Consider the following 25,533-nt stretch of genomic DNA (forward strand, 5'->3'; position numbering starts at 1 on the left):
CATTATAATAAACAATTTGTTTATTTTAGTTTACGCTGGTTTTAGTTGGAGTCAAGTGAATGCTTGCATCCAGGGAGTGTAAATGCCCTTATGTTGTAGGGACCTCAATGAGGAAGCCTCTGATTCAGAATAATGAAGATTGCTGCCAAGTAATTGGACTTGATTTAACATAGTATGGCTGTTGGGAAATGCAACATTGCCCTTATGCAGTGGCCAAGCTTTCTTTCAAGGAAGCTTTGGGGTGCACAAACTATAGCGGAGGAACACAGGGAGTTTCTTCAGTATAATGAGAAACCTTCCTCGTGTGGACGAGGTTTCTTAAGTGGACGCACACTAGAGCAAAGGTTATCGAGAGGAGTAAAGGTTATGGAAAACTGAGCTGAACAACCTTTCTGGTGGGGTCGCACACCAAGGGCCTCTTTTCAAAATGCATGTTAACTACATGTTAAGACACCAGGGCCGGAGATAACAATTCTGACAGATATCTCTCTCCGCTCACCAGGCATCATGCGTTTTCAGCCCCAGAGTGGGGGAAACCATGTCAGAAGTAGGAAATATTAGTCCAGTTTTGCATGATTCCTGCAGTTCTAGGGACATTTCATATTTAACAGTTATGTTCCCACATCTAGTAACACATGTCATTGGGTGGATCATTTAGGGAACATTCATTCAGGTGTTAGGCTATACCTATATGTGGCAGGCTATTCCTCAGCCTCAGACTGTTGGCCTAGCAGACACTCTGGCTCATAGCTAAATCTTTTAATAGGACAGTGGATAGATGATGCAGTTTCAATAAATGGAAAAATTCTCACCTCCTGCCAATCGAGGGAATGTCCGATACCGGTCCAAGTTCTCTGAGACTTTTTTCCACAGATGCTTGAAAGTCCTGAAACAAAGAAGGTTACACATGGGTATGGGAAAGGACAGTGGTTACAGAAAGAGCAAAATAAAGAAACAGAGCGAAAGACCCCCAAAAATACCTACTTTGTCTCTCTTCACCCAGCTGTTTTGGAGCTTAAATTATTTATAATAATGTTTTGATTTGTAAAGCACTAGCTTGTGAAGTAGCAATTCCATAGTCCTAGTTTTTACATCCAGTCTTAGGTAATTATTTGTCAAATTAGAGCCTGATCGTAGATTTACCACATATTTAAAAGCAAAATCCAGACTGAGGCCCTCATTACAAGGCTGGCGGCACTGTGGCAGTCTTACCGCCGCGGAACCAGCGGTAAAGACCATCACATTACAATTTGTGGGGTTTGGCAGAAACCAAACCGCCACAATGCTGCCTGGCCCACTGGTGCGGTCGCCCCGATGTGGCCAACAGTGAGCTTCTCCAGCCCGGCGGCTGGTCTCTGCCTGCCAGCGGGATTACAAGGCCGCAGACCGCCAGGCTTTCTGTGGCGGTCACCTGCCACGAAAACCCTGGTGCCAATGCACCCGGCGACAGGAATCCAAATTCTTGTCATCGGCACACGCATCCCCACATGTCCACACACATGCTTACACCCCCACATCTGTCTGCACACTTAAAAACACCCCCACCGAACGCATACATTCACATACACACCCCTCCACATACGCATACATTCACACCCCCCCCACTCACTCGCAGACTTGCACACACGCACCCCACTCGCAAGCATCCAATACACACACACACCTACTCACTCGCACCACAACGCACCTCCCTCCCCTCTGCATATGTGCAGACAAAAACACCCAACCGCACACATAAAACCAGACATCCCCACTAACTCGCTCACTAACGCACTCAGACACCTCCATTCGCACACATACATGCACGTAGACCCCCCACACTCATACACACACAAATCACACACATGCACTCAACACACCCCCTCTTTTTTACGATCAACTTACCTTTTCCGGCTAGCTGGTCGACCAGGATGAGATGGGCCCTGGTGGTTTTGCACCGCCAGCACCACCACGCCAGCAAGACTCCGCCAAGCTGTGTTATGGCTCGTAATACAGCGGGTGGAGTCTTGATGGCGTGGCAGTGATGGGGATGCAACCGCCTCTTCAACTCAGTTGTCCAGGCCGATGGAGTCGGACTTCCGCCCATAAATGAGCGGAAGTCCAAACACAACTCATAATATGGCAGTAGCAGACTGCCAGCACTGGCGGTCTGTTGGCTGCAGCGGCTTTGGCGGTTTTTGGAAGAGACCACCGAAGTCGTAATGAGGCCTTAAGTGCCTGATTTACAGTTTGGCAGATGGGTTACACTGCTACAAACGTGAAGGACATCCCTTCCACACTATTACAAGTGTATTATATTCAATGGCACTTGCAATACGACAAACTGGATATCCGTCAGGTTTGTGACGGAGTCACAAGTCTGACGAACTCTAAATCAGGCCCTAAGTCCAACCCTTTAAAAAAGTCAGACATCCCTTTGATTACCCTCTTTCACTCAATCAATGCAAATACAGATGCATACCCATATACTTTTACTTCCTACGTCACATGGTACGTGTTAAAAACAGGCTTGCAATTCAATTTCTTAATACTGTAAATGTTAGGTATTATTACTACCCAAGCCAGTGGTACTTAAGAATAAAACCTGAGTTCACCACAAGATGTGAACCTGTGACCTTAAGATTATTTACAGATTACAGCAATAGGAACCCACAGGCCAAATATGCCTGTAAACTCTATAACACAATTATAACACACCTCAGTCAGTTTGTGTCTTCTTTATGGCATCATATACTGACAAGACAGCTGCAAGACATAATTTTGAATCCCTCCATATCCAACTCAAACTTTCATTTTTTGGGGGAAGTTAATCAAATGGGCACATTGAGCAGGGTAGTGATCAACACTTTTTAAGCTCCAAGAAAACAGTGAGGCATACCCTACTTGCTTTACAATGGTAGTTAAGAGAACATTTAGGTACTTAGACATGCATCAATAAAGTATGTTACTCTGGGTCCAGCACGTGGGTATGCTCTTTTATTTACCTAGTGTGAGGAAATGCCTCCTTGGCATAGTTACCCCCTAACTGTTTGCCTTTGCTGATGCTAAGTTATGATTTGAAAGTGTGCTAGGACCCTGCTAACCAGGCCACAGCACCAGTGTTCTTTCCCTAAACTGTACCTTTGTCTCCACAACTGGCACAACCCTGGCACTCAGGTAAGTCCCTTGTAACTTGTACCCCTGGTACCAAGGGCCCTGATGCCAGGGAAGGTCTCTAAGGGCTGCAGCATGTCTTATGCCACCCTAGGGACCCATCACTCAGCACATGCACACCGCTTCACAGCTTGTGTGTGCTTGTGGGGAGAAAATGACTAAGTCGACATGGCACTCCCCTCAGAGTGCCATGCCAACCCCACACTGCCTGTGGCATAGGTAAGTCACCCCTCTAGCAGGCCTTGCAGCCCTAAGGCAGGGTGCACTATACCACAGGTGAGGGCATAGGTGCATGGGCACTATGCCCCTACAGTGTCTAAGCAAAACCTTAGACATTGTAAGTGCAGGGCAGCCATAAGAGTATATGGTCTGGGAGTTTGTCAAACACAAACTCCACAGTTCCATAATGGCTACACTGAAAACTGGGAAGTTTGGTATCAAACCTCTCAGCACAATAAATGCACACTGATGCCAGTGTGCAATTTATTGTAAAATACACCCAGAGGGCATCTTAGAGATGCCCCCTGAATACCTACCCGACTTCTAGTGTAGGCTGACCAGTTCCTGCCAGCCTGCCACACACCAGACATGTTGCTGGCCACATGGGAAGAGTGCCTTTGTCATTCTGTGGCCAGGAACAAAGCCTGTACTGGGTGGAGGTGCTTCTCACCTCCCCCTGCAGGAACTGTAACACCTGGCAGTGAGCCTCCCAGCTAGTGGAGATGCCCTCCCCTCCGGCCACTGCCCCCACTTTTGGCGGCAAGGCTGGAGGAGATAATGAGAAAACAAGGAGGAGTCACCCACCAGTCAGGACAGCCCCTAAGGTGTCCTGAGCTGAGCTGACCCCTGCCTTGAGAAATCCTCCATCTTGAGTTTGAATAGGATTAGGGATGTGCCCCCCACCCTCAGGAGGAGGCACAAAGAGGGTGTAGCCACCTTCAAGGACAGTAGCCATTGGCTACTGCCCTTCCAGACCTCAACACACCCCTAAATTCAGTATTTAGGGGCTTCCCAGATCCCAAGAAATCAAATTCCTGCAACCTGAAGAAAGAAGGAGGACTGCTTACCTACAAGCCTGCAGAGAAGGAGGAAGACAACAACTGATTTGGCCCCAGCCCTACCGGCCTGTCTCCAACTTCGAAAACCTGCTCCAGTGACGCATCTGACAGGGACCAGCGACCTCTGAAGCCTCAGAGGACTGCCCTGGACTACAGGACCAAGAAACACCCGTGAACAGAGGCCCTGTTCAAAACCAACTACTTCTTTGCAACAAAGAAGCAAAAGGAACCCCTTTCACATTCACACTAGCTGTATGAGGACTGTAACTCTATGTTGGGATATGCATGCAAGATGGTGGATGCGTACATGAGAGAAAGTAGGTCTCCTCTGCACGGGCATCCCTCCACTCTGGTTTCTGTTGTATCCGAGTCTGCCATGGCAACTCCTGGGCTCAGGGAAAAATATATTTGAGCAACTCTGTTCCAACCATACTTGCTCCTACTTTCTTTACTAGCTGGGGATAAGTCCACAAACATTTCAGCCCAGGTAGAATCCTCGAGAAAAAGTATGAAGAAAATAAATGTATGGCAGAAGGAAATGCCAAACATGGAGTTGTTATTCTGAAGTCTATCATGGATCTGGAATAAACAAAGGAAGTCCATTACAAACAGCTAATGACCCTCTTAAATAGGAAAAGGCTTGCAAAGATATAGACATCTTCAACACAGAGTTCGAATGTGTAAATTGTGATAATGCTACCTATGTCTAATAAGTATCAGTGCCAACCAAATCTGTATGGTATAAACTGGAGCTATGTTAAATGAAAAAAACAATAAAGAAGATTTAACAAAAAAAACATATAGACATCTTCAATGGTTGGCACCAAAACGTTAAAGACTGCAGTCAAACTAATTGGCAATGGATACTGGAAGGTCTGATCTGTGTAAACCGGTGGTACTTCTTTGAAGACGAGCCAAGTGCTCTGTGCATTAAGCCTGACGGTCTTGCATTGTCTCTGCTGCTGACACTTGCTGCCTGAAAATTATACGAGAGTGAAGAGTTGCAGTGAACTAGAGATCTGAGAAGCTATGCAGAGTGTATTGAAGCCCTTATAAGACTGTATCCCAAAAAGACTCACGGTACACTGCCAGTGAAGTTGATGCCACATAAATGTTCTGAGCTTGTAACTGTGTCCCCAAAGGTTGGGCCATCGGCTGGGACGAACTGAATGATGTTTGGAGGGAGTCCAGCTTCCAGAAGAGCCTTATACACAACGTAGCTGGACAACATGGCAGCATCGCTAGGTTTCCACAAAACCACATTACCCTGTGTAGAATGAGAAAGAGTACAGATGGATCATATGAGGTCAACATGGTATATATACTCACCACAAATTTCCACTGTGCACTGATGACAACAGCAAAACAACGACAATGCCCTTGGAAGAAATGTGTACACTGCAGTTTATCTACCCCAGGAAGATTAGGCAGAGACCCCTCTGCAGAAATGAAATGGCACAGCTCTGTGAAAAATACAGTTGAAGCAGCTTGATGGCACTTGGACTAATTTAAAAACACAATAGGTGTCCAACAAGTAAAACAAAATAGGAACAAAAGAGGGAGATTAATTAGTGGCCTCTGGCTGTGAATCCTGTTTATTTTTTTTATATTGTAAAGGCTTCCAAACACAAGGAGTGATTCATGTTGTTGGAACAGACAAAAAGGGATGGAGTCTTTTGTTTAATGACTACACATGAGAGGGATGGCATACTGCAATTCGTTTATTAAATATGACAGTTTGTGATTAAGTGTATGGTTTTCCTGGAATGATTGACTATACATGAAGAAGGTACTACCCAACACGTATGAGTTGCTAATAGATGTGAACACATATAATGAGAAGTGTGAGGGCTTCTGAGAAGGATACAGTATGCTAGCTTCAACCGATGGGGTTGTATTTCCTTCTAATCTTAATAGCTAACAAGAATTGAGTATAGGGACACACTAGCCATACACTAATGGCATATGTTTAATAAAAATGAACGGCTTTTGTTCAGGATTAGCAAGTAATTTGAGCACTTGGCACCTCCTGGCATCCAAAGTTGGGGCTCCAATTCCGCACGAAGACCATCTCTAGCCTAGACGACTGGCAGGAAGACCCGGGGGACCAGAAGGTAGAACCTTTATATGAAGCAATCACTGATTACACTTCTGTATTTGATAAAGCAGACTGTAAACTTTTATGGTCAAAACTGTAGAAAAGGGATGTTCCAAATCCTTTACCACACCAATAGGAAAGCCTTTCTTCAGATAACTGGGTCAGGATACAACCAGATCCTATTCATGCAAACATGGTTTGAAACAAGGTGGTGCCCTGGCCCTCTAACTGGTCTCACTGCATCTAGGCGGTCTTGCTCAAAATAACCAACACTTTTTAACTCCTAACTTAGGGCATCCACTTATCAATGTATTATTATAACCATATGACATTTTGGTTTTAGATTTAACACCAGCAGGAATTCAACGAAAGCCAAAAGCTTTCTAGGTATTTGTCAATAATCTCTTGCTTCAAATCAGTATTTGCAAGTCAAAAACCATGACTGTTTTTCAATCTGTGTGAAAGATGAAGTCTACTCTGTTTATCAACCCATATTGAAACCGTACTGCAGTATGGTGTGTTCAGGTATGCAATTTAATGGCAATTATTCTTCAAAACGGCATGTGCGGTCTCAATGTAGCAAAGCTCTGTCAATAGGACAGGATTTGATAAATTACTTTACTGCAATCAGTTAATAAACAGTTGATGCCCTGAACAGCTACAGTCCCTTCAAGAGTCTTACATGGAGAAGAATGTGCATCTCTACTGGAATGCAAATTGCATGGCCAAGCACAGAATACATGTTGGAAACATTATACATTAATGAGGAAGTCAATGTCAAATTAAGCTATTCAATTGGAAATGGGTGTGGTTGTTATTGTCTAGAGGGCATACTTTAACAGTACTCTGGCTAAATTAAAAAAATCTATAGACAAGACCTAACAAAAAAAGAAAAGAAGCACCCCGGTAAGAACTCTGAAACGAGGAAATCAGAAGAATGAAACAAAGTTATACATTAGGATTTGGATACATAAAACTAGAACACACTGGGGAAAATGGCTGGATTTGCAGCCTACACTCAAATAACAGTTCAAAAGGAAATTTTGTGTCTTGGTCAACGGTGGGTATAGAGAAAGGCACAAGGCATCAGACTACCATCTCTTAAGGATGCAAGGGGAAGCCCACTTAACCTCCATCTATAAATATACCTTATGAAGTCCAGCAAGGCCAAGAAAGGATGGAGGGTCCCAAAACATTGATTTTCCTTTTTGTTGCAGATACAGAAAAAACACCTGAACGGAATTACACCACATTTGGCAAAAAGTCAGACATTTACTCAGGAAGAGTGTGTGAAAATCTGTTTAGTGCGTATGGACTGTTGGTGTCCAGGTATGCTTTAATCTGCCACTTTGAAGGTCTTTTCTTTAGAAATCAACAAAAGGATGGTATTCGCATTGTTATAGGAATTATGGTTAGAGTTCCACGATGCTGAAATGAGGACACATTTTCTACAATTTCCCAAAAATCTTTCTTATCCATGTCAGTGAAAGATTTTGACATGTAGACTGAACGTGTAATAGCAACATCAGCAACAATCTGCCAGTTGATTTCCCTGTGTTCTATTGCAACTGCAGTAAAACACAGGGATGAACTAGAGTGCTAACAGTAAGTATTTATCACGAGAGTATAGCACACCTGAAGACACCTTTACGGATTCACAGCTATAAAACCTAAAGCATGTTTTCTTTAGAATTGAAGGAAAATAGGGGGTTTGTTTCTTTAAAAAAAAGATGTTTAGTGCTATAGGTAGCTAAAACGAGCACACATTTTCTATTAGATATCAAATATTTTCCTCACCCATTTCAGTAAAATATTATGAAATGTAGTGAGAAACAAGTACTTCCAATACCAGCGGCCGTTGGAGGTAAACTCTCTGGTGATCAACTGCATCACCACGGAGTTTCTAGCTAGAGTGCTAACACTTTTACTGAAGACAAAAGTCAGGCACACCTGTACGCAATTTTATTTGAATAGAGCAGTTGAATTTAAAGCCGTTCTCGAACAGCATGCTGAAGTAAATGAGCACTGAGATGTTAATGCAGGCATTGAAACCAGAGGGTTATAAATGTGAGTATGAATTTTTAGTAATTTGAAGAATACAACAGTATTAAAGGGGTTAAATATAGTTGAACAGACACATTTGCATAACTACAGCATCCTTTTCAACACCTGTTTATCATTTCAGTCACTTAAAAGTATCCTAATTTGTAACTTTTTGAGATATATGGAAAATGTCACTTACCCAGTGTACATCTGTTCGTGGCATGTAGTGCAGCAGATTCACATGTTATGCATAGCTCTTCCAACATCTAGTGTTGGGCTGCATAGTTCTTCCGATATCTAGTGTTGGGCTCGGAGTGTTACAAGTTGTTTTTCTTCGAGGAAGTCTTTTCAGAGTCACAGGATCAAGTGCCTCCTCCTCTCTGTTTCAATGCGTAAGGGCATTGACTCCATTGTTAGACTGTTTTCCCGCAAAGGGTGAAGGAAGGAGTGATAGAGTATAGGAATACAAAGCGATGTCCATGCAAATGTAAACGTATGTACAAATGTAAAACTTAAACGACTACAGGCTTCCAGGGAGGAGGGAGGGTGCATGTAAATCTGCAGGACTACATGCCACGAACAGATGTACACTGGTTAAGTGACATTTTCCGTTCAATGGCATGTGTAGCTGCAGATACACATGCTATGCATAGACTAGAAAGCAGTTAGTCCTCCCAAAAAGCGGTGGCTACCCTGTAGGGAGTTGAAGTTGTTTGAAATAAGGTCCTTAAGACAGCTTGGCCTACAGTGGCTTGTTGCAGTGAGAAAACACAGTAGTGTTTTGTAAATGTTTGAGGAGTTGACCATGTGGCTGCTTTACATATCTCAAAGATTGGTATGTTCCCTAAAAATGGTATGCACCCTTCTTTCTTGTTGAATGTGCTTTAGGAGTGATCAGAAGGTGTCTTTTTGCTTTTATGTAGCATGTTTGTTTGCATCTAACAATCCATCTTGCTAAACCTTGTTTTGATATAGGATTGCCTTTATGTGGTTCTTAGAAAGAAAAGAAAAGTGGTTTTGTTTTTCTAAAATCTTTAGTCCTATCTATAAAGTACACAAGAGCTCTTTTGAGATCTAGGGTATGAAGAGCTCTTTCTGCCACAGAGTCTGGCTGTGGAAAGAAGACTAGCAATTCCTCTGTTTGGTTGATGTGAAAAGGAGATACTACTTTTGGTAGAAATTTTGGATTTGTTCTAAGTACAACTTTATGTTGTGTACTTGGAAAAAAGGTTCCTCAAGAGTGAACGCTTGTATCTCACTAGCTCTTCTTAAAGAGGTAATAGCTACAAGGAATGTGACTTTCCATGTTAGAAATTGTATTTGACAAGAATGCATGGGTTCAAAAGGTGGTCCCATGAGTCTGGTAAGTACTATATTTAAATTCCACGATGGAATAGGTGTTGCTGTAGGTTTACAATCATGTTTTTTAATCCTTCCATGAAAGCTTTAATCACAGGAACTCTGGATAGAGAAGTGTGCTTAATATTCTGTAAGTATGCAGATATTGCAGTTAGGTGCATTTTGATGGATGAAAAAGCCAAATTTGATTTCTGCAAATGAAGTAAATAGCATACAATATGTTGTATACATGCTGTAAGTGGATCGATGTTTTTAGACTGGCAATAGAAAACAAATCTTTTCCACTTGTTTGCGTAGAATTGTCTAGTAGTAGGTTTACGTGCTTGTTTAATTACTTCCATACATTCTGGTGGAAGCTTTAGATAACCAAATTCAGGAGCCAAATCGCTAGATTGAGTGCACTGGGGTTTGGATGCCTGATTTGACCTTTGTTCTGTGATTACAGATCTGGTCTGTTTGGGAGTTTGGAATGTGGTACTACAGACAGATCTAGAAGTGTTGTGTACCAATCTGGCGTGCACATGTTGGTGCTATGAGTATCATGGTGAGTGACGTTTTATGTAGTTTGCTGACCAGAAAGGGAAGGATTGGGAGAGGGGGAAAAGCGTAAGCAAATATCCCTGACCAATTGATCCATAGAGCATTGCCCTTGGATAGGGGATGTGGGTGTCCCAATACGAAGTTTTGGCATTTTGCGTTTTCACTTGTTGCAAACAGATCTATGTCTGGTGTTCCCCACTTTCAAAAGTACTTTTGAAGTACTTGGGAGTGAATCTCCCATTTGTGTGTTTGTTGGTGATTTCTGCTTAGGCGATCTGCCAGCTGATTGTCTATCCCTGGAATATATTGTGCTAGTAAAATAATTTGATTGTGAATTGCCCATTTCCAAATCATTTGGGCTAGAAGGGACAGTTGAGATGAATGTGTCCCGCCCTGCTTCTTGAGGTAATACATGGTTGTGATGTTGTCTGTTCTTATGAGAACATTCTTCTGTTTGAGAAGAGGTTGAAACACTTTTCAGGAAAGAAACACAGCTAATAATTCTAAGTGGTTTATGTGTAGCTATTTCTGTTTGACATCCCATTGCCCCTGAATGGTCTGATTGTTGAGGTGAGCTCCCCAACTGATCACTGATGCGTCTGTTGTGATAATGGTCTGAGGCACAGGGTCTTGAAATGACCGCCCCTTCATTAGATTGCTGCGATTCCACCATTGAAGGGACATATGTGTTTGGCAGTTCATCAACACTAGATCTTGAAGTTGACCGTGTGACTGTGACCATTGTTGTAAGAGGCACTGTTGTAAGGGCCTCATGTTTAGTCTTGCATGTGGGACTATAGCTATGCAAGATGCCATCATTCCTAGAATCTTCATGAAGAATCTCACAGTGTATTGTTGATTTGGCTGTATGAGTGATATGAGATTTTGGAAAGCTTGTATCCTTTGTATAAGCTAGGGCTTGTTGAGTATTTAGGATAGCACCTAGGTAAGGTTATACCTGTGCTGGTTGAAGGTGTGACTTTTGGTAATTTAGAGTGAACCCTAGGGTGTGCAAGGTTTCTATCACGTAATAAGTCTGTTGTTGGCATTGTGTAAAATTGCTTGATTTTATTAGTCAATCGTCTAGATATGGAAAGACATGGATGTGTTGTCTTCTTAAGTAGGCTGCTACTACTGCTAGACATTTTGTGAACACTCTTGGAGCTGTTGTTATGCCAAATGGCAACTTCTTGAACTGGTAGTATTTTCCTTATGAATATGGATTCTGGACTGTCTCTCATCCATAACCTGTAATGTAGGTTCAATCTCAGTCTCTTCTTCAGAAGTCTTATGAGATTCCATGATTGGCTTTGCAATCCGTTTTAATTTTTTGGAAAATCCTTGTTCCTCTGAATATGAGGATTTTTTGGGCTCCAGGGTGTGTATCTTTTTCGGTCCCGAAAAAGTAGTCGGATGTCTTGGCTCCGAAGCCGACTGCCGAATTTTCGACTCCAAGGAATGGGGTATTTTACTGGAGTATGAAGTGGTGCTTCTAATGGATTTGCTCGACTCCGAGGTGGATGGAGGAGTGGCCTTTTTCGGTGCTGACCCCGAAGGACGGTGTCCAGCAACCTTTTTTCGGGCCGAACCATGGCCTTCCGGTAGTGGTGTACCCAAGGCCTTTGAATGTTTTTTCTGCAGGGGTGTAGGGGCAGACGTACTCACATGCTGGCCAGCTGTGATGAGTCTGTCATCTTCCGATTCCTGTTCGGAGTCTGTGTCTCGGATGGAGACTGCCATCTGCGCCTGCTCTTCCTCCATGACGTCGAGATGTTCGCTGCTTTTCGACGCCATTTCGAGTCTTCGGGCTCTGCAATCTGTCAGGGTCTTCTTTGATCGAAATGATTGACAAGCTTCACAATCTTCCTCCAGATGGTCTGGAGAAAGGCACAAATTACAAACCAAGTGTTGGCCTGTATAGGGGTACTTCGTGTAGCACCAAGGGCAGAATCAGAATGGAGTCCGATCCATCAGGCTTTCCACGCGGTAGGCCCAACAGGCCCGAGTTGGGCGCACGCGCCCCAAATGGCGAAATGAAGGTTCCCACGGTACTACCAGTTTGATGCTAGATGGGAAACGCGATCGAAACAATAACGCCAAATAAGAAGGTTTTCTGACGTTTTCCGAATCGAAATCTCGGAGCGAGAGGAAACACGTCCGAACCCAACCACGGAAAGAAAACAATCTAACAATGGAGTCGATGCCCATGCGCACTGAAACCGAGAGGAGGAGTCACTCGATCCTGTGACTCCGAAAAGACGTCTTCGAAGAAAAACAACTTGTAACACTCCGAGCCCAACACTAGATGTCGGAAGAGCTATGCATAGATTTTGTATCTGCAGCTACACATGCCATCGAACATATATATATATATGGAAAATGTCACTTACCCAGTGTACATCTGTTCGTGGCATGAGTCGCTGCAGATTCATATGCTGTGCATTATCCTGCCATCTAGTGTTGGGCTCGGAGTGTTACAAGTTGTTTTTCTTCGAAGAAGTCTTTTCGAGCCACGAGACCGAGGGACTCCTCCCTTTCGGCTCCATTGCGCATGGGCGTCGACTCCATCTTAGATTGTTTTCCCTGCAGAGGGTGAGGTAGGAGTTGTATATATAGTAAAAGTGCCCATGCAATGGAGTGAGTATGTATGTACATAATGTGTATAAAAAATATTATATATTTACAAATTTATAAATGTACAAGTTTCATCAAATTATAATGGCTACAGGCTCCCGGGGAGGTGGGAGGGCGCATGTGAATCTGCAGCGACTCATGCCACGAACAGATGTACACTGGGTAAGTGAAATTTTCCGTTTGATGGCATGTGTAGCTGCAGATACACATACTGTGCATAGACTAGTAAGCAGTTATCTCCCCAAAAGCAGTGGTTTAGCCTGCAGGAGTTGAAGTTGTTTAAAATAATGTTTGTAATACAGCCTGTCCTACTGTGGCTTGTTGTGTTGTTAACACATCTACACAGTAATGTTTTGTGAATGTATGAGGCGTAGACCATGTGGCTGCCTTACAGATTTCTGTCATAGGTATATTTCCTAGAAAGGCCATTGTGGCGCCTTTCTTCCTTGTGGAGTGCGCCTTTGGCGTAATAGGCAGATCTCTTTTTGCTTTAATATAGCAGGTCTGAATACATTTCACTATCCATCTGGCAATGCCTTGTTTGGATATTGGATTTCCTGCATGAGGATTTTGAAAGGCTACAAACAATTGTTTTGTCTTGCAAAATTGTTTTGTTCTATCAATGTAATACATTAATGCTCTTTTGATGTCTAGCGTATGTAAGGCTCTTTCGGCTACTGAGTCTGTCCGGAGAACCACTTTATGTTTATGTATTTGTATAAAGGGTTCTTGTATAGTGAATGCTTCAATTTCACTTACCCTTCTAAGAGAAGTGATAGCTATTAGGAAGGCTACTTTCCAGGTTAAGTATTGCATTTCACAAGAGTGCATGGGTTCAAATGGTGGACCCATGAGTCGTAATACAATATTGAGGTTTCACGAGGGAAGTGGTGGTGTTCTTGGGGGTAAGATTCTCTTTAGACCTTCCATAAATGCTTTGATGACTGGGATTCTAAAGAGTGATGTTGAACGTGTAATCTGCAGATAGGCAGATATTGCTGTGAGATGTATTTTGATAGAAGAAAAGGCTAGGTTTGATTTTTGTAAGTGTAATAAATAGCTTACTGTTGGACTTTTGGCCATACGCATGGTCATCCCTAGTCTTTTTCCCTCCTTCCTCCTGGTTTTTCTGACCTCTCGCTGTTGGCTCTAGGACTCTGAGCACTTTATCACTGCTGACCAGTGCTAAAGTGCAGGTGCTCTCCCATCTAAAGTTGGTATGATTGGCTTATACCTAATTGGCATATTTAATTTACCTATAAGCCCCTTGTACAGTGGTATCTCTATACCCAGGGCCTGTAAATTAAATACTACTAGTGGGCCTGCAGCGCTGCTTGCGCCACCCACTGAAGTAGACTTTCAAACCTGTCTCAGGCATGCTAGCGCAGGGCCTGTGTGCACAGTTTTCTGCCACAGGGACCTGGCATCTAAATTTACTTGCCAGGCCCAGAACTCCCCTTTTACTACATGTAAGTCACCCCTAAAGTACGCCCTAGCTAGCCCTATGGGCAGGGTGCCATGTATGTAGAAAGGCAGGACATGTGCCATATTGCATGGCCTGTCCTAGTAGTGACAAACAGCCTAACTTGGTGTCTCACTGCTGTGAGTGCTGCCTTCTCATAGGATTGCATTAGAAATGCCCTGCCTTATGTGTAAAGGGTATTGTCTGATTTATGAGGGGTAGCGTAGGCGTGTTTGGTATGGTTGTGATGGTGATAATAAATACTGCTTACTGGTGTGGGTGTATTTTTTATTACTATCACAGAAATGCCACTTCCAGAAAGTGCGCATTTATCTGTGCTTATAATTCTGGTGTTTTGCAGCTTGACTCCAATCCACGTCTGGGCAGAGTGACAGTTGGGGCTTTGTGCATACTTCTCAGACAGCCTGAACACAGGGAGGGTGGAGGTGACACAGAGGTGCATCTACATACTGAATAGTCTTCCTGGGCTGAGAGAAGGGAGAGGCGGGGCACACCTACATTTGTAAAGGCTGTGCCCTGGCCTCACACAATAGGGTCGTTAACCCCCCACTGATGTTTGGAGCCTGTGCTGAAAGGAAAGAGGGGGCACTCCCAGAACCAGTTGTAACTGGCTGGAACCTCCTCTCCCTATCATTGTAAAACACTGTAAAAACAGGACTATAAGTACAGGGGAATTTTCCCCACAATTTGAACATTCTTGGAACTTGAAACTGGACACAGAACGCTGATGAATGGACTCACCAGGAAACCGCCTTGGACTGCTGCTGCTGTGCTGACCTGTGACCTGCCTGGTCTCTAGGAGGAACTGCCACCAACTGCACCCCTTGTGCTGGCCTGTAGCTGGACCCACCAGCCCTGTACCTTTTCCTTGATTATTGTTCCCAGGGGCAGGGTGCTGTGGCCCCTGACCCCTGCAACGATCTTCTCTTTTGCCCAGAGAAATCACCAGGCTTTAAATGGTTCCTAGTGCTTTGAAAAGCGCTTTTCTTTGGCCCAAGGAAGAATCACCGCCGCAGCCCTGGCTGCAGAATTTTCCTAGCGCTGTGAAAAGCGCTCTATTTGGAGCCCCCGGATCACAGCCGCAGCCGGGTTATTTTATTATTTCAGAGCGCCAGGATCGCGCTCATCTCTGTGCCCCCGGGGCACGAGAAAATCCCCAAAAAAAGAATCAGGAGCAAACCTGCTCCTAGCGGTGCCCCCGGGGTAGGGATCGCTCCGAGGAGCGCCCCCGGGGCACCAGAAGGCCCTGCCTGGGGCCGGTTGCAGTCGGAGGGCGAGAGGAGAGGAGGACGCCTCTCCCTCCCCTGGAGAAGCCTCGGAAGGCTTCGGTCGCCGGTTGCCGTCGGAGGGCGAGAGGAGAGGAGGACGCCTCTCCCTCCCCTGGAGAAGCCTCGGGCGGCTTCAGTTGTCTTGGGAGCGGGCAGCAGCCTCCTCGAAGGCTCGCCGCGCCCCCGGACTCCTCAGGGCCCCTGCGAGGGCCAACCTTTCAGTAAAGGGGTCTCCCTTGGTGAAAGGGCCGACGGAGGCCCCGGGAGACCCCAGGAGTTTGCGGGTCCCAGGAGGGGCCCGTTTCTCAACCAGAGGGGGTGCGTGGCGCCCCCCTCCCCACCTCAAAGGTTTCCCTGACCTGGGCCCCCCCCTCGAGAGGGCCGGTGGAGGCCTAGGGGGGCCCCCAGTGTTTACTGTCCCCCGAGGGGCCTGTTTTTCTTTAGAGGAGGTGTGTGCTACCCTCCTCGCTCCCCAAATTGTCAGGAGGCCCCCGTTTTGTGCAGAGGAGCGCCGGGGGCCCCATTATTCGTTTTAGGCACTGGAGGTGCCTCGTCATCAAGCCAGGTACTCGTAAATGGACCAATAGAGTTATAATTGGAGTTCTTTCTACAGACTTTACTAATTATAATATATTGCCTACCTGTTCTATGATGCTTTTACATATGTGTGCACATGTTCCTTTTATGGGCATGACTTGCTAATATGTTTCCCTAACTTGCCGTAGATTTTCTAATGTTCCTACTATGGGCGTTTTATGATATTCTAATGACAAGTGTTCTAATGTGATAACGTGTTTCCTGACTACTGCTTATGTTGCAGAATACTGATTAACCTGTGTGTTATGTGTGACTACTGCTAGTTTGTAGAGTAACTAATGTGTAACGTTCTGACAACTGCTAAGGTAGCAGGATAGTACTGTTATGTGATGTTGGTCTGATAATTACGTTGTGTACAATACAGTATATTTTCATATAATCTGGTGTTGTGTTTCCTTTGTGGTGGGGATATTGCGTCACATGTATGTGTGTGTTGTGCAAACGCTTTACACATTGCCTCCGGGTTAAGCCTGACTGCTCGTGCCAAGCTACCAAGGGGGTGAGCAGGGGTTATCTTGGACGTATAACTCCCTTGCCCTGACTAGAGTGGGTAAGTTCTGCCTGGCTGAGGTGCATACCCTAGCCAACCAGAAACCCCATTTCTAACATTGGTGATCAGCGGTTGGGATTTGGACTTGTATTTGTACTTGACATACAGTAATTAAGTGTACACTACTGTTTGAGTTCAGACCACTACGTGACCACATACTACTTGTTTGGTGATCTTCGATTTTTCCTCTTTGGGACTCTTTTTATTCTACTTCCATGATTTTGCTGATCCCTTGACTGATTCTTTTTACTTCATTGGGAACTTATTTTCTGCCTTTGGAACTTTGCACTTGTGACCATCACGTCTCAATCTGGAGATGCAACAGCGGGAGCTGTGTTTGAAATGGAGAAACTGAAGGAGTACTCAGTTGCTCAATTGAAACAGTTCCTTAAAGATCTTGACTGTCCCACTGAGGGCTCCACCAGGGAGGGGGAGTTGCAAAAGGCACTGAGGGCCTGGGTGACAATCAAGAAGGCTGGAGGGCACACAGAGGAGGAGAATGTGGGTGGGGAAGTGCAGAGGATACACAGTGGTGTAGTGGAGGTACCTGTTACGCCTGGGGGGAGGGTCCCCAGGAGGGGTAGCAGGGTGTCATCCAAGGGTCTGACTCCTGAAGAGTTACAGGACAGACAGGCAGAGAGGGCTCGCCGGTTCAAGGAGTTGAGGATGCAAAGGGAGAAGGAGTTGGAAGAAAGGAGGAGGGACTTAGAGATCAAAAAGAGGATTTGGGCTTATGAGCTCAAAATGAAGGAGCTGGAAGTCATGAGGGCTGAATCCAGCTGGAATGGTGGCAGCAACAATTTTATATCTAGTGCTGCTGAAGAAGTGCACATGCCCAGAGATGTGGTGCCCTACTTGAAGGAGGGAGTTAACACACACCAGAAGGTTCAGAGGTATGAGGTAGCTCCAGTAATGCACAGGGTCCCTGAGGTGGATTGGGGAACTGGCATGGGGAGTCATATTCCTACTGGTGGGAGGGACACTCTACTGACTCTAGGTGAGAGTGACAGGGAGAGGGGTTCCCCCCAGGTAGAAGTCCTGGTTATGGAGTGTGAAGACATCCCAGAAGAGTGTGGGTTGAGTGTCAGGGACAGTCAGGTACTGTCTCACCAGTCTCAGGAGGGTGATGTGGGGTGCTTTTTCAAAGCAGAGCCACTGGATGGTTGGGTGAAGGGTACTTTGGTTAATTCATGCGAGGGGCTGAGTGATGTCATTGCTGGAGAGCATATGTCTAGTCCTTATTTTCCAGAGCTATGCCAACACCAGGTGGAGTGTGGGTTCTCTGACCCCAGGGAGCTTACAATGGAGGCAGACTTCTGGGTGAGTACCAGAGAGTCTGAAGAGGCATTTGGGGGTGCTCCTGAGAGGAGTGGTCTAGGTAGTTCCCAACAAGGTGAGGTAGGGAAGGATTGTAGTGTCCCAGGTAGGTCCCAGTGTAGTGGGATGGGTGAGGGACCCCATGTCCAGTCTCAGAGGAGAGGGAATGGGGATGGGTTGAGGCCCAAGGTGCCCGAGATCCGGTCCCAGGTCCTGGAGAGTTCCATGAGGGAACACCAGGAAGGGAGCCTAGCCTGTACCATAGGGCCATCTGTTGAGGGAGACCCCACAGTGTCAGGAGAACTTGGGGGGGGCGGCTGTAGCCAACGTCCCACCAGTTCTGGTGTCTGGCAGTACCACTCCTAGTGAGGGGGTGCAGAAGTCCAGACAAAGGGTTGAGAGGGAGTTGCGGACCCCAGTGGAGAACCTGGAGGGTCAGGGGTCAGCTCTGAGAGCAGAGCCCCCCAGGAATGACCTTGGTGAGACCATTTCTGGGTTGGGGGGAATCCAGACTCTATCAGATGGGCAGAGGTCAGGGGACCTGCGCCAGCCAGACTCTTGTGTGGCCCTTGGGGACAGTGCGTCCCTAGAGGGGGGTAAGTGTGCCCCCCTGGAAGTCCTGGTGTGCCAGGCAAAGGTTCAACCGCAGGGTGGTGACTCTGGGTTGAATGATCAGGTTCAGGGGGTAAACTCTGACCTGGTGGGGGGTATGTATGCCCCCCAGGAAGTCCTGGGTTGCCAGGCAGTGGTCCAGTCTGTGGGTACAGACCCTGGACTGGAGGATCAGGTTCAGGGTGTCCCCCCTGACCTGGAGGAAGGGGCTACTGCTAACAGTGCCCCTACCATGTTGTCTTCTGGGGGGGCCACTCCTAGTTGGGGGGTGCAGGACCCCAGAAGGGAGGGCAGGGAGAGGGAAGCCTCACCCCTGGCCCTGGTCCAACCTGAAGGTACAGACCCCAGGTTGGCGGACCAGTTGCAGGTTAACATCCCTGCACTGGTGGAAGAATTGCGCAGGACTGCTTCTACAAGCACCCTGACAATTTTTTACTCTGGGGGTGCCGCTCCTGGAGGGAGGATACAGCGCCCCAGAGGGGAGGACCAGGGTCAGGTTATCTTCTCTGACCTGGTGGAAGGTAGAGTGGTCAAAGGGTGTCAGGCACCTGGGGCTACCGCCCCCCACTCTCCACAGTCACAGTGGTTGGAGAGGCCTGAGGTCAGGCTCTCATCCCTGACAGTTGTCAGGGGTCACTGTGGTTTGCTGTCCTGGTGGACAGAGCTGCCCCTGGGGGGGGGGGAACGAGAGTCACACCCCAGGGGTGGAGTGGGCAACACCACTGTGTTGGCCCTGGTAGTACTATCTGCCCATTGCAATACATCTGTGAGCAAAGTAAAGTTAGGCGCTGCACAGATGGTGTCTGCAGATGTGGAGAAGGGTTCCCCATGGGTTAGCTTAGTGGGCCCTGAGAGTATGGACAGAGGGATCCAACTGGAGTCAGGAAGGTGTAGAACTGGAACATGCCCCTCCTGTTGTGGGCCTGGGTCCTTGTTCTATCGCCCCAATCAGGGAAGTACATCAAGGTGTTGATTGTTCTCCCCTGGCTTTAGGCTGGTAGGGGGTCGTGTTGGACTTTTGCTCATGCAGAGTCATCCCCAGTCTTTTTGCCTCCTGCCTCCTATTATTTTCCGACCTGTTGCTGTTGGCTTTTGAACTCTGAGCACTTTCCCACTGCTAACCAGTGCTAAAGTGCATTTGCTCTCCGTGTAAATTGTATGTAATTGGTTTATCCATGATTGGCCCTATTTGATTTACTAGTAAGTCCCTAGTAAGGTGCACTAGAGGTGCCAGGGCCTGTAAATCAAATGTTACTAGTGGGCCTGCAGCACTGGTTGTGCCACCCACACAAGTAACCCTGTAATCATGTCTCAGACCTGCCACTGCAGTGTCTGTAAGTGTATTTTTACACTGTAAATTCGACTTGGCAAGTGTACCCACTTGCCAGGCCTAAACCTTCCCTTTTCTTACATGTAAGGCACCCCTAAGGTAGGCCCTAGGTAGCCCCAAGGGCAGGGTGCAGTGTATGGATAAGGTAGGACATATAGTAATGTGGTTTATATGTCCTGACAGTGAAATACTGCCAATTTTGTTTTTCACTGTCGCAAAGCCTGTCTCTCTCATAGGATAATATGGGGGCTACCTTTAAATATGATTAAAGTGTAGATTCCCCTAGAGAGTAGATGGACATGTGGAGTTTGGGGTCCCTGAACTCACAATTTAAAAATACATCTTTTAGTAAAGTTGATTTTAAGATTGTGCGTTTGAAAATGCCACTTTTAGAAAGTGAGCATTTTCTTGCTTAAACCATTCTGTGACTCTGCCGTGTTTGTGGATTCCCTGTCTGGGTCAGTTTGACAGTTGGGTTGTTTTTCACCTCACACCAGACAGTGACACAAAGGGGGCTGGGGTGTAACCTGCATTTCCTGATTAGCCATCTCTGCTAGGAGGGAGGGGTGGAGTGGTCACTCTCATCTGAAAGGACTGTGCCTGCCTCTGACAAAGCCAGCTCCAACCCCCTGCTGTGTGTCTGATGACTTGCCTGGGCAAGGCAGGATTTCACAAGTAGGTGTGAGCCCCCTTTGAAGAAAGGTGACTTCAAAGACTAAAATGGGTATAAGAAGGGCACCCAAATCTACAGACTTGAGAAACACTTCTGGAACCAAGAGGAACCTCTGCCTGGAGAAGAGCTGATAGCTGAGGAAGACGTGCTGCCCTGCCTGTGACTGTGCTTTGTGGAGCTTTCCTGCAGTGCTGCTTCTGCCAGAGTAAGAGGGCAAAGACTGGACTTTGTGTGCCTTCCATCTTGTTAAGAAATCTCCAAGGGCTTGATTTAGAGCTTGCCTCCTGTTGTTTGAAGTCTCAGGGACAGCAAAGACTTCTCTCTGCCAGCACCTGGAGTCTCTGGAGAGACTCCTGCCCCGACAGGTGGTGCCCTATCCAGTCCCTGGGCCCTTGAAAGGAAAGCTGGTGGAAATCAAAGGAAATCGACTTCGGATGACTTCAGACCGACGCCGCTGCTGAATCCGGTAACGCCGCCTGCACCTGACGGCGTGACCTTCGCTGGAACGCGACGCTCTTCGCAGGCCCGATGCCGCAGCAGCCCCGCTGAAGTCCGCGACTCCGTGGAAGTCGCCGCACCACGTCGTGACCGACGCGGCTCAAAGTGCACGGATTCAACGTTTCGCACAGACGCCGCGATTCCCGACTTCGCGCATTGGCTTGTTTTCACTCTTCACCAAAAGGTACTGTACTTGGGGGTCTACAGGACTCCGTGTCCGGCGCCGCTGGTGTCGGCTTGTTGGGAACGACTCCGTTACGATGCCGTGTTAACATCTCATTGAAGCATTTTTGTTTCTAAGTGCTATTTTTGAGTTTAATCTTTAAAAATTCATAACTTGACTTGTGTATGTCGGATTTTTGTAGTTTTGGTCTTGTTTTGTTTAGATAAATATTTCCTATTTCTCTAAACTGGTGTTGTGTCATTTTGAAGTGTTCTCATTGAGCTACTGTGTGTGTTGGTACAAATACTTTACACCTAGCACTCTGAGGTTAAGCCTACTGCTCTGCCAAGCTACCAAGGGGGTAAGCAGGGGTTAGCTGAGGGTGATTCTCTTATACCCTGACTAGAGTAAGGGTCCTTGCTTGACCAGGGGGTAACCTGACTGTCAACCAAAGACCCCATTTCTAACACTTACGATGTTTTTCGCAGAAGCGTGTAGTGGTTGGATTTGATTATGATGGCAATAATAAACAAATTTCTTCCATTTATTTGCGTAACAATGTCTTGTAGTAGGTTTTCTAGCTTGCTTAATGACCTCCATACATTCTTGTGTAAGGTCTGAATGTCCAAACCCTAAGACTTCAGGAGCCAGATTGCTAGATTGAGCGATGCTGGATTCGGGTGTCTGATCTGTTGCTTGTGTTGAGTTAACAGATCTGGTCTGTTTGGTAGTTTGATATGAAGTACTACTGACAGGTCTAGTAGTGTTGTGTACCATGGTTGGCGAGCCCAGGTTGGAGCTATCAGTATTAGTTTGAGTCTGTTTTGACTCAATTTGTTTACAAGATAAGGAAGGAGTGGGAGAGGGGGAAAAGTGTAGGCAAATATCCTTGACCAACTCATCCATAACGTATTGCCCTTGGAATGAGGGCGCGAAGTTTTGGCATCTTGCGTTTTCTTTTGTTGCGAATAGGTCTATTTCTGGTATTCCCCAGTGTAGAAAGTAAGTTTGTAGTATCTGGGGATGAATTTCCCATTCGTGTGTTTGTTGGTGATCTCGACTGAGATTGTCGGCTAACTGGTTTTGAATCCCTGGGATGTACTGTGCTATTAGGCGAATGTGATTGTGAATCGCCCAATGCCAAATCTTTTGTGCTAAGAGACACAGTTATGATGAGTGTGTCCCTCCCTGTTTGTTTAGGTAATACATTGTTGTCATGTTGTCTGTTTTGACAAGAATGTGTTTGTGGGCTATTAGCGGTTGAAATGCTTTCAATGCTAGAAACACTGCTAACAGCTCTAGATGATTTATATGCAGTTACCTTTGTTGAACGTCCCATTGTCCCTGTATACTGTTCTGGTTGAGGTGTGCTCCCCACCCTATCATGGAAGCATCTGTTGTGATCACGTATTGAGGCACTGGGTCTTGGAATGGCCGCCCTTGGTTTAAATTTATAGGATTCCACCATTGAAGCGAGGAGTGTGTTTGGCGGTCTACCAACACTAGATCTTGAAGTTGACCCTGTGCTTGTGTCCACTGTGTTGCTAGGCATTGTTGTAAGGGACGCATGTGTAGTCTTGCGTTTGGGACAATGGCTATGCATGAAGACATCATGCCTAGGAGTTTCATTACAAACCTCACTTGATAGTGTTGGTTTGGGTGCATGTTTAGTATTACATTTTGGAAGGCTTGTGCCCTTTGTGGACTTGGAGTGGCAATCCCTTTTTGTGTGTTGATTGTTGCTCCTAAGTACTGTTGTATTTGACACGGTTGTAGATGTGATTTTTGGTAGTTTATAGAGAACCCTAGTTTGTGAAGGGTTTCTATGACGTATTTTGTGTGTAGAAGACACTGTTGCTGAGTGCAGGTTTTTATTAACCAATCCTCTAAGTAAGGGAATACGTGCATGTGCTGCCTCCTGATGTGAGCAGCTACTACTGCAAGGCATTTTGTGAATACTCTTGGGGCTGTTGTTATGCCGAACGGTAACACTTTGAATTGGTAATGCACGCCTTGGATTACAAACCTCAAGTATTTCCTGTGGGAAGGATGTATGGGTATGTGGAAATAAGCATCCTTGAGCTCTAATGTTGACATGTAGTCCTGTTGTTTGAGCAAGGGGATCACGTCTTGAAGTGTCACCATGTGAAAGTGATCTGATTTGATGTAAAGATTTAGGGCCTGATTCTAACTTTGGAGGACGGTGTTAAACCGTCCCAAAAGTGGCGGATATACCACCTACCGTATTACGAGTTCCATAGGATATAATGGACTCGTAATACGGTAGGTGGTATATCCGCCACTTTTGGGACGGTTTAACACCGTCCTCCAAAGTTAGAATCAGGCCCTTAGTGTACTGAGGTCTAATATGGGTCTCAGTGTTTTGTCCTTTTTTGGAATTAGGAAATACAGGGAGTAAACACCTGTTCCTTTTTGATGGTTGGGTACTAGTTCTATTGCTTCTTTTTGTAACAATGCTTGGACTTCTAGTTGTAACAGATCTAAGTGTTGTTTGGACATGTTGTGTGCTCTTGGAGGCACATCTGGTGGCAAATGTAGGAATTCTATGCAATAACCATGTTGGATAATGGCTAGGACCCACGCATCCGTAGTTATGTGTTCCCAGTTGTGGTAATAATCTGTGAGTCTCCCCCCCCACTGGCGTTGTGTGGTGGGGGTTTGTGACGTTGAAGTCACTGTTAAGTTTGTGGGGTTTTTGGGCTCTGGAATTTCCCTCTTGTTTTAGGGAACTGTCCACCCCTATATTGTCCTCGAAAACCTCCTCTCTGATATTGGCCCTGATATGTGGGTCTGACTTGTGAGGTGGAAGGCTCTGTGGTCTGGGCCTGAAACCCCCCTCTGCGGAAGTGCGGCTTCCTAAAAGTTCCTCTGCTCTGTGGGGAGCAGAGCGCACCCATGGCTTTGGCCGTGTCAGTGTCTTTCTTCAGTTTGTCTATCGCTGTATCCACCTCCGGCCCAAATAGTTGTTGTTCATTGAATGACATATTTAGCACTGCTTGCTGAATTTCGGGCTTAAATCCGGAGGTTCGTAGCCATGAGTGTCTCCGACTGGTTACCGCCGTGTTTACTGTTCTGGCCGCCGTGTCTGCTGAGTCCATGGCCGACCTTATTTGGTTGTTGGAGATACTTTGGCCCTCCTCGACAACCTGTTGGGCACGTTTCTGGAACTCTTTGGGAAGGTGTTGAATGAGATGTTGCATTTCATCCCAATGTTCCCTGTCGTATCTTGCTAGAAGAGCCTGAGAATTGGCAATTCGCCATTGACTGGCTGCTTGTGCTGCCACCCTTTTGCCTGCTGCATCGAATTTCCGACTTTCTTTGTCGGGCGGTGGTGCGTCTCCAGAAGTTGTGAGTTCGCCCTTTTTCGGACTGCTCCTACTACCACTGAATCTGGAGTTAACTGTTGTGTGATGTACACAGGGTCAGTAGTGGGAGGTTTATATTTCTTCTCCACCCTAGGCGTGATGGCTCTGCCTTTGACTGGGTCTTGAAACACCTGTTTAGCGTGTTTTAACATGCCTGGCAGAATTGGCAAGCTTTGGTATTGGCTGTGCGTAGATGACAGGGTGTTGAACAAGAAGTCATCTTCTATGGGCTCTGCATGCAATGCTACATTATGAAATGTAGCTGCCCTGGAAACCACTTGCATGTAAGCAGTACTGTCTTCAGGTGGTGAAGGTCTTGCCGGGTAGCATTCGGGACTATTGTCGGAGACCGGTGCATCATACAAATCCCATGCATCCGGGTCATCTTGGCTTATCCCTGTGTGCGTTGGTGACTGCATCATTGGGGGTGTTGCTACCGGGGACAGATGTGGCGAATGTATTGGTGATTGTTGTGGCGAAAATTGTGGTGGAGTTTTCTCTTTTGCCACTTTTGCCTTTGGCTGCATTTCCACCTCTTGGAATGCGATCTTCTGCTTCATTTTGATTGGAGGAAGAGTTCTAAATTTCCGTGTGTCCTTTTGGATATGTAGCCTTCTTTGGGTATGGTCAGGCTCTCCCATGCCCAGCTCTTGTTCAAATCTGTGGCCCTGTAAGTGTGTGGAAAGGCGTTGTTCCTCTGTATAGGAGCTTTGTTTCGGCTCCGAGGAAGAATGTTTCGGTACCGAAATATTTTCAACAGTCTTTTTCGGC

At 46.1% G+C, this 25,533-nt stretch overlaps 1 protein-coding gene across 1 annotated transcript in view; it reads right to left on the reverse strand.

Annotated features, from left to right (window-relative positions):
- The window catches only part of ALDH4A1 (aldehyde dehydrogenase 4 family member A1), a 211,062-nt gene that overhangs the window by 86,601 nt on the left and 98,928 nt on the right, over nt 1-25,533 (reverse strand). Inside the window, exons 8-9 of the mRNA XM_069240124.1 lie at nt 5,291-5,478; nt 813-886 (exon numbers count right to left, since the gene is read on the reverse strand). Coding sequence (XP_069096225.1) covers nt 813-886; nt 5,291-5,478 — 262 coding nt within the window. The remainder of the gene's footprint in view (nt 1-812; nt 887-5,290; nt 5,479-25,533) is intronic.

This window comes from Pleurodeles waltl, chromosome 6 (genome assembly GCF_031143425.1).
Source record: "Pleurodeles waltl isolate 20211129_DDA chromosome 6, aPleWal1.hap1.20221129, whole genome shotgun sequence".
In the NCBI taxonomy this organism is placed as follows: Eukaryota; Metazoa; Chordata; class Amphibia; order Caudata; family Salamandridae; genus Pleurodeles; species Pleurodeles waltl.